The sequence below is a fragment of the Cervus canadensis genome, chromosome 10, assembly GCF_019320065.1.
Source record: "Cervus canadensis isolate Bull #8, Minnesota chromosome 10, ASM1932006v1, whole genome shotgun sequence".
In the NCBI taxonomy this organism is placed as follows: domain Eukaryota; kingdom Metazoa; phylum Chordata; class Mammalia; order Artiodactyla; family Cervidae; genus Cervus; species Cervus canadensis.
The window spans coordinates 52596128-52605294 of NC_057395.1; the positions used below are offsets into that span (position 1 = coordinate 52596128).

The 9167-nt window shown below is 41.6% G+C and overlaps 1 protein-coding gene across 1 annotated transcript; it reads left to right on the forward strand.

Moving 5' to 3' along the window:
- Positions 1-4510: 4510 nt before the first annotated feature.
- LOC122448424 (probable hydrolase PNKD) lies at positions 4511-5270 on the forward strand. Its single transcript, XM_043479718.1, has one exon. It carries the CDS (start codon positions 4648-4650, stop codon positions 5074-5076), a length of 429 nt encoding a protein of 142 aa, XP_043335653.1. The 5' UTR covers positions 4511-4647; the 3' UTR covers positions 5077-5270.
- Positions 5271-9167: the final 3897 nt, after the last annotated feature.

Below are 9167 nucleotides of genomic sequence, written 5' to 3' on the forward strand. Positions count from 1 at the left end.
GTTGAAGGGGATAATATGGATATTCAACTCCTCCAGTACCTTTTTCCTCATAAAGCACTAATGAATGGTTTGCTGTGCCAAGCACACTCTTCACAAAATACCCCATGGGGCTGGGCTGCACCCTCAGCATGGAGTTCACCCACCCCTGTTCCTTTCCTTGACCTCGAAAGTAATCATAGTTTCCTTCTGTCTGCTTCCTTTGGATTTAATTTGCTCTTCTTTTTCTAGTTATTCAAGGTGGAAGTTGAGGTCACTGGTTGGAATAGTTGTAGAAATAGTATTATCTGATTTGCTCCAAATTTTCTGCTTTTTCTTATTTGTCTTGGCTGTGCTAAGTCCTTTGCTTTCCATATGAAATTTAGGATCAGCTTGTCAATTTCTACCAAAAACAGACCTGCTAGTATTTTTTATTGGAACTACACTGAATCTGTGTATCAATTTGGGGAGAATTCACATCCTAGCAATATTGAACTTTTCAGCCCACAAACAGCCCAGTGATTTTTGTCTTCCTTTTCTCTCAGTAATACTTTAGTTTTCAGTATACAGGCCTATCATGTGTCTTGCCAGCATTTCATAGTTTTGATGCTGTTGTAAATGGCATTGTAAATTTCAAATTCTAATAGTTTATAAATAAAAATACAATTGATATCTAACTTGTGTCCTGGATCCTTGCTAAACTCACTTATTAGTTCTAATAGCTCTTTTGTAAATTATACCTAGTCTTCTACACCATGGTCATGTTTTCTGGAATTAAAAGTTTTACTCCTCCCATTCTAATCTGTATGCCTTTTATTTCTTGCCCAATTACCCTGCTTAGAACCTTCTGGAGAGTATTGAATCAAAGTGGTCTGAACAGAAGTCCCTATCTTGTTCCTGATCTTAGTTGGCAAGCACTCAGTCTTTTACCCTTAAGTATAATTTAGTTCTGAGTTTTTTGTAGATGCCCATTATCTGGTTAGGAAAGTTCCCTTCTATTCCTGGTTCTCTTGAGATTTTTTTTTAATCAGGAATGGATGTTGGAATTTGTCTTTTCATTTTCTGTATCTGTTGAGATGATGATACAGTTTGTGTCTTTTCGTTTATTAGGGCCAGTAAACTTTATCATGGCCTGCAGTCCACGCAGTCTGTTTCAGCTCTCAGGGCTCAGCTGTAGCACACAAGCAGGCCGTGGGGCTGGCTTTCACCCGGAGCATGGAGTCTGCCAACCCCTGTTCTGTTCCTTAACTTCTGCAGTAATGTGCAGTACTTCTTTTCTTCTGCTTACTCTAGGTTTAATTTGCTCTTTTTCTGTGGTGGAAGCTGAAGTCACTGATCTGAGACTTCTGTTTTATAATCCAGTTATGTAGTGCTGTTAATTTCCCCCAAGTACTGCTTTCTAGCCCCACAAATTTTAATGTTTCATTTTCAGTCAATTCTAAATCTTTGATTGCTTGTACATCAGTTCCCAAATATCTGGGACTTTTCAGATGTCATTTTGGCCTTGAATTCTAATTTAGAAGAACCTACTTTTAAAAAAGAATTTTTTTTTGTTAATTTGATTGGAGTATAGCTGATTTACAATGCTGTGTTAGTTTCAAATGTACAGCAAAATGATATAGTTATACATATATCCATTCTTTTTCAGATTCTTTTCCCATATAGATTATTACAGAATATTGAGTTCCTTGTGCTATACAGTAGTTCCTTGTTGGCTATTTATTTTATGTGTCTTAGTGTATGTATGTTAATCCCAGGCTCCTAATTATCCCTCCCCAACCACATTTCCCCTTTGGTAGTCCTAAATTTGTTTTTTAAATCCGTGAGTCTATTTCTGTTTTGTAGACAATTCATTTGTTTCATTTTTTAGATGAGATTCTATGTATGAATGATATCAATAATGGTATTTGTCTTTCTTGGACTTAGTATGATAATCTCTAGGTCCATCGTGTTGCTGCAAATGGCGTTATTTGTTCTTTATTGTGGCTGAGTATATTCCATTGTATATATGTATCATATCTTCACTCATTCCTCTGTTGACAGATGTTTAGGTTGTTGCCATGTCTCGTCTGTTGTAAATGGTGCTGCGGAGAATGTCTGAGGCCCTTAGCTGTGCACCGGAAACTATCACAGTGTTGCTAACAGGCTACACTCCAATATAAAACAGGTTAAAACAAAATCGACTACAAAGGGAAAAAAGCCAATAAGCTAGTTGCAGAGTAGGTCTCCTTCCCCACCAAGTGTCATGTGATTCAGTAACACCCCTTCTCTACATGCTCAGTGAAAACTCCTGGACAAAATCAGCCTAAATATTTTGTTTTCAGTGCTTAAGTAGGATGCTGGGAAGAAGAGCTGTGTAAGGAAAACAAAGGAACTAGTTAAAATTTCCTTCAGGTAATGAGATAGGCAAAATATAGCTAAAAATAACGTGTCTAAGCATAAGTCTTGAGGAATAGAGCTCTCTTTATTAATCCAACTTTTAATTAGACTAATCTTCCTCCTTTGGTTTCAAATTGTCCTCATGCTCTTAAGACGCTGTCTATGACCTTCATGTGTAGACAATTTTAACTTTTAAAAGCAGCTGGACGAAATAAATATGGATCTGTGAAAAACAGGATATATAGAATAAATATGTCAAGCTTTCCTACCATTTACCAACTTATTGTTCTTTAAAAAAAAATGGCACAATGGGCACCAGAACACTGAAAAAGCAAGGAGATGATGTTCCTGAATCTGGAACTTCAAGCTTCTCATCCTTTGTTAACTCCTCTGAAGGTCGTTAACAAGACTGTTCTTTTAATCCCTGGCCATGCTTTGCCACTCTGCATCTTTACTGTAGGTTTATGGATGTTCATAACATCCTTGCTTAACAACTATCATCGGAAGTGATTTCTGTTCACATCAAATGTCCTGTTTACTCCCCATCAATCAGGGCCCAGGCCATGTGCCAGCCCCTCCCAGAGCTGTCCTCTCCCGACCACACTAGCTCACGTCCATGCAGCTCCTAAATTCCTGCAACTCTCTGTTTGGCATCACTGAAAATTCAAAACTTACCCCTTGACATTGTTATTTATATATATGTATATTATATGTAAACATATATATATTATATGTAAACAAAGATACAGAGGGTAAGAGATATGTAAAATATAATATATTAAAAACTATAGAGTCCCATGAAATGAAGCAGCCCGCTGAATTAACTCCAGATAATTTGGTGTATTTTTTCTTGTCCTCTACTTGTACAATATTCATCTGACATTCAATTACTATTATTAGAACTGCAAGAAATAGAGGAATAGGATCTTACCTCCTGGAGTTCCCATGTCAGTACTTTCATCCACATTCCCTGGTCTCTTGTTCCCTGGAGCTCTCCTTTCTCTTTCGTCTCCAACGTTTTTATTCTTTTTATAGGTTTTTCTACAATCTTTTCACTTTACCGTTTTTTTGGAAGTACGTTTCGTTCTTTCTTGTGTAATCTTTCTCAGAAGCGCGAGGGCGCACACACGTTCCCAGCCAGCTCTGTTAGGTGCTATTTTACTGGGCTGTGTCTGTTTGACTTACATTTTCATATTCCATAATATTACCACATGCCAGGAGAGGCAACCGTTTTCCTGCCTGCTTCTCATTTTGACCCACATCACAATAAAATGAAACAAAAGAAAGGGTCACGGACAGACCATATGAATGGTTTGTTCAAGATGCTGGCCTTTTCTAGAACCACTTTGAACAAATTGTTTCCTGCTGTCAAAATAACTATACTACCCAAAGCAATCTGCAGATTGAATGCATCACCTTAACAATGGTGTTTTTCACAGGACTAGAACAAAAACTTTACAGTGTGTATGGGAATAAAAGACCCCAAATAGCCAAACAATCTTGAGAAAGAAAAGCAAGAGCTGACAGAGTCAGGTTCCCTGACTTCAGACTATACTACAAGCTAAAGTAATCAAGACACTGGTACTGGTACTGGAAGAAAAACAGAAATATATTGCATATATCAATGGAACAAAATAACAAAATCCAGAGAGAAACAGATGCACCTATGGTCAAGTAATCTAGGACAAAGGAGTTAAGACTATAGATGGAGAAAAGACAGCCTCTTCAATAAGTGGTGCTGATAAAACTGGACAGCTCCATGCATAATAATAAAAAATAGAACACTCCCTAACACCATACAAAAAATAAACTCTAAATGGATTAAAGACCTAAATATAAGGACAGACCCTACAAAACTCTTAAAGAACATAGGCAGAACACTCTCTGACATAAATCACAGCAGTATCTTTTTGAGCCAGCTCTTAAGAGTAATGTAATAAAAACAAAAAAAAGCAAATGGGATCTAATTAAACTTCTGCACAGCACAGGTATTCATAAACAAGGCAGAAGAAAACCCACAGAATAGGGACAATATTGGGAAATGATACAACTGACAAGGGATTAATCTCCAAAATATTCAAACAGCTCAAGGAGCTCAATATCAAAATACAAACAACCCAATCAAAAAATGAGTGTACCTCCTGGGAAGGGTAGTTCTCCTGGGTCCGCTGCTTGGGCTTCTGGGAGATGTAGTTTCTGATTTGTAGGCTGGACGGATACAGCGGGGGAGGCCCCTTACGCAAACTACAATTCCCAGCGGGGACTGCGGTGAAGGGGGGGTGGGATCTGAACATGGCGGCGGTGGTAGCTGCTACGGCGCTGAAGGGCCGGGGGGCGAGAAATGCCCGCGTCCTCCGGGGGATTCTGTCAGGAGCCGCTGCGAACAAGGCTTCCCAGAACAGGAGCCGGGCACTGCAAAGCCACAGCTCCCCAGAGTGCAAGGAGGAGCCTGAGCCCCTCTCTCCTGAGCTGGAATACATCCCCAGAAAGAGGGGCAAGAACCCCATGAAAGCTGTGGGACTAGCCTGGGCCATCGGCTTCCCCTGTGGTATCCTCCTCTTCATCCTCACCAAGCGGGAAGTGGACAAGGACCGTTTGAAGCAGATGAAGGCTCGGCAGAACATGCGGGCATCCAACACGGGCGAGTATGAGAGCCAGAGGTTCAGGGCCTCCTCCCATCATGCCCCATCTCCTGAAGCTGGGTCGGGGGTGCAGTCATGAGGAGCACTGCAACCCTCCCCTAAACTCTGGACTGTGGCCTCCAGACTCTCCCGTCCTTTCTGGTCCTTGCCTCTGAGGCCCACCAGAGGGCGCATGAAGCCCAGGCTCCTGCCAACCCCATTCCTCCTGAAAAACCAGCCAAAGGCGAATAAAGTTACTGTCTGAGTGGAAAGGAAAAAAAAAAAAAAAATGAGTGTAAGAGCTAAATAGACTTTTCTCTAAAGAATACCTACAGATGACCAAAAAGCACATGAAAGGATGCTCCACATCACTAATTATTAGAAAAATGTAGAAAAACTACATTTAGGTATTATTTCACACGAATCAGAATCAGTTCAGTTCAGTTCAGTCGCTCAGTCGTGTCCGAATCTTTGCGAATTAGAATAGCCACCATCAAAAAGTCTACAAACAATAAATGCTGGAGAGACTGGAGCAAAGGGAACCGTCCTACACTGTTGATGGGGATGTAAGTAGGGACAGCCACTGTTGAGAACAGTATGGAGGTTTCTTAAAAAACTAAGTACAGAGTTGCCATATGAGTCAGCAGTCCCACTCCTGGGCATATATCTGGAGAAAAATGTAATTCAAAAAGATACATGCGCCTCAATGTTCCAAATTGGGAAAGGAGTAGTCAAGGCTGTATATTGTCACTCTGCTTATTGAACTTACATGCCAGGCTGCAGGAAGCACAAGCAGAAATCAAGATTGCAGTGAGAAATATCAATAACCTCAGATATGCAGATGACACCACCCTTATGGCAGAAAGCGAAGAGGCTCTTTAGAGCCTCTTGATAAAAGGGAAAGAGGAAAGTAAAAGGCTGGCTTGAAACTCAACATTGAAAAAACTAAGATCATGGCATCCAGTCCCATCACTTCACGGCAGATAGATGGGGAAACAATGGAAACAGTGACAGACTTTATTTTTGGGGGCTCCAAAATCACTGCAGATGGTGACTACAGCCATGAAATTAAAAGATGCTCCTTGGAAGAAAAATTATGACCAACCTAGACAGCATATTAAAAAGCAGAGACATTACTTTGCCAACAAAGGTCTGTCTAGTCAAAGCTATAGTTTTTCCAGTGGTCATGTATGGATGTGAGAGTTGGACCATAAAGAAAGCTGATCACTCAAGAATTGATGCTTTTGAACTGTGGTGTTGGAGAAGACTCTTGAGAGTCCCTTGGACTGCAAGGAGATCCAACCAGGCCATCCTAAAGGAAATCAGTCCTGAATATTCATTGGAAGGACTGATGCTGAAGCTGAAACTCCAATACTTTGGCCACCTGATGCGAAGAACTTCCTCATTTGAAGAGACCCTGATGCTGGGAAAGATTGAAGATGGGAGGAGAAGGGATGACAGAGGATGAGATGGTTGGATGGCATCACTGACTCAATGGACATGAGTTTAGGTAAACTCCAGAAGTTGGTGATGGACAGGGAGGCCTGGTGTGTTGCAGTCCATGGAGTCGCAAAGAGTAGGACACAACTGACTGACTGAACTGAACTGAATTTATTAACTAATAGAAGCAATAGTGTTCATATTAGTAACAAGAAATTTTTCTGCTTGCATAAAACTTATATCAGAATGTGTAAGCCCACTGATAGTTAACAGTAAAATAAACCTAAACCAATACCTATTTATTTATTAAAACAATTGTTATCAGCATGTTACTGAAAGAGTACATTAGGTCTGGCTGCTCGCTGCTCTAAAGCCAATAAACAGGCCAGGTTGGCAGAAAGGAAAAGTGCTTTATTTTAGATGCTGGCAACTTCAAGGAGCGGAATGGTGGATGTCTGTCCCAAGGCCATTCCCACCACTGACACGCAAGGGGTGAGAGCTTTTATAGACACAGGGTGGGTAGGGGGGTGGGAATGGGGGAGATGGGCTACATGCAGAAACAGCACAGTCAGCTCTGACAGTCATCTTGAAATTGGTCATCAGGGTCTGACCAGCGTCATCTTGCTTTAAATACAGTTAATATTCAGTTCCAGGGTCAGTTTGTTTCCATTTCTTTGTGGCCAGTTCTCTGAACTGTGGCAGCTCATGTCCTGGGTACAGTCCGGTCATCATTTAGTTAACTTCTCCACCTGGTGTTTTGGTATCTATAAGACAGCTCACAGGATATTGCTCAGAATATTATCTACAGACCTAGAGAAAGAACTAAAGGTCCTTGACGATGCTTAATGACAGCATTATTATTGTTTAGTCTCCTTTGACTGTTTTCCTTTGTGTCAGCATTTCTCATTTCTCTGATTAAACTTACTTTTGACTGAAACTTTCCACAGACAAAAGGCAGGCGGAGGACATGGTGGGGGAGGGGGGCCTAGGACGACAGGGTCCTGCTCTGTTTCAAGCACAGACATACATTCAAGGAAAGATTAAAACAAGTGAATGAACTCAGCAAGCACAAATCCTGCCTGTTTACCAAGAACACTGCCTCTCGTAGTTCTGGCATCAGAGGCACGGCCTGTCTGGTGGCATCTCTCTAACTGTCATGGGATCCTGTCTTCAGACACGTAGCATGGCCATGTGTTCTCGGAATAAGGACTTGCAAGAATGGCTATGCATGGGTTTTACCAAATATTTTATTTTTAATTAAAAATTTTTGTTTTTTATATTTGCAATTAATTTAACCTAATATTTGGCTGGGGCCGGTCTAGCACAAGGGATATTTTAGGTGTGGCATGTGGGATCTAGTTCTCTGATCAGGGAATGAACCTGGGTCCCCTGCATTGTAAGTGCAGACGATTTGCCACTGGACCACCAGGGAAGTCCCTACCATGTCCTTTAATCACTGTTGACCTTCCTGGGAAGAGGCTGGAATAAAACAAGAGGAGAAGATCCTACAAAGCATTGATTAATTCATTAATCCAAAAAATATTCAAATTTTAAGCGAAAGCATAGCATGGCCTCTGTCTGCCTCCTGTCTATAGAAGACCTTTAGACTCCCAGGCTTCTCTGAGTTCCAAAGAGTACATTTAACAAGAGAAGTGAGAGCATGCAGAAAGAAAAAAAAAAGGCTGTCAAAGAAGACAAAACAGTAACTTAGCAATTAAACAAAGTCAAGGACCTATGTTCCTCAAGGGCTGTAGATAATATTCCTGTATGTATAATCAACAATCCCCAAGGGTTATCCTCTTCCTTTCTCCCTTCCTTCCTTTCCCAATATACATGGGAATCTGTACCTCTAACCTATACACGGAAATCTGTATCTCTAGGACAGAATCCACAGAAATTATCTCCTACCTTCCCTCTTTGTATACACAGAAAACTATATCTGAGATGCATAATCCACCAGGACCTGATTCTCACCACTCGGTTTGACCTTCTGTGGCAAAAAATCCGAAAAAGAGTAGACATATCTCAGATATTTTACATCTGAATCAGGTGGCTATATACGGCAACAATCAGAACACTGCAAACCAACTATCCTGCAACATAACGTCGGCGTGATGTTAACGAGAAGGAAAAAGAAGCAGTGCCTACTTTATTCCTCCCGACTTCCCTGTCAGGCTTAGGTTCCACTGCTGGACTAGGGTGAGTTTGACACAACCTGACAGGGTGCCCTTCACTGAACCTCTTTTCAACATCTACTGTCTGCTATGTTCTGGCTCAGACCAGATTCCCCAGCAGGATCCAGGCCTCCAGGGCAACTTGGGAGCAAATATTACGAACCCTGCACATGCCCTGGTGCTGAGCATTCCAGCGAAAGCCTTCTATCTGTAGTGCAGCCTCCTAGGCACCTGAGCACACTCAGCAGGGTTCTGTAGACCCAGTAGGAATTAGTCCGGGGTGTGTGTGCACACGCGTGCGTGTGTGTGTGTGTGTGTGTGTGTGATGCGTTACAGGGGCAAAATAGTGAACACAAGTCCTTAGGTGTTTGCTCAGGTACAATTCACTCTAATCCACAGCCCAGGATGCTGACTTTCCCGGGAACCAGAGATGAGCTTTAAAAAGTGCAGTCGCCTGTAAACATTTCCTGTAACTACAACTGGATCAGAGAGGCTGACCAGCACCTCTAATCCACAAGGCCTGGGGTTTCTGTTAATGACAGCTGCCCTCAGGAAAACTCCCAGGGTGAGGGATTGC

Bases quoted from the DNA above. Each gene is read 5' to 3' on its own strand.
- LOC122448424 (XM_043479718.1), top strand. From the start codon at position 4,648: ATGGCGGCGGTGGTAGCTGCTACGGCGCTGAAGGGCCGGGGGGCGAGA.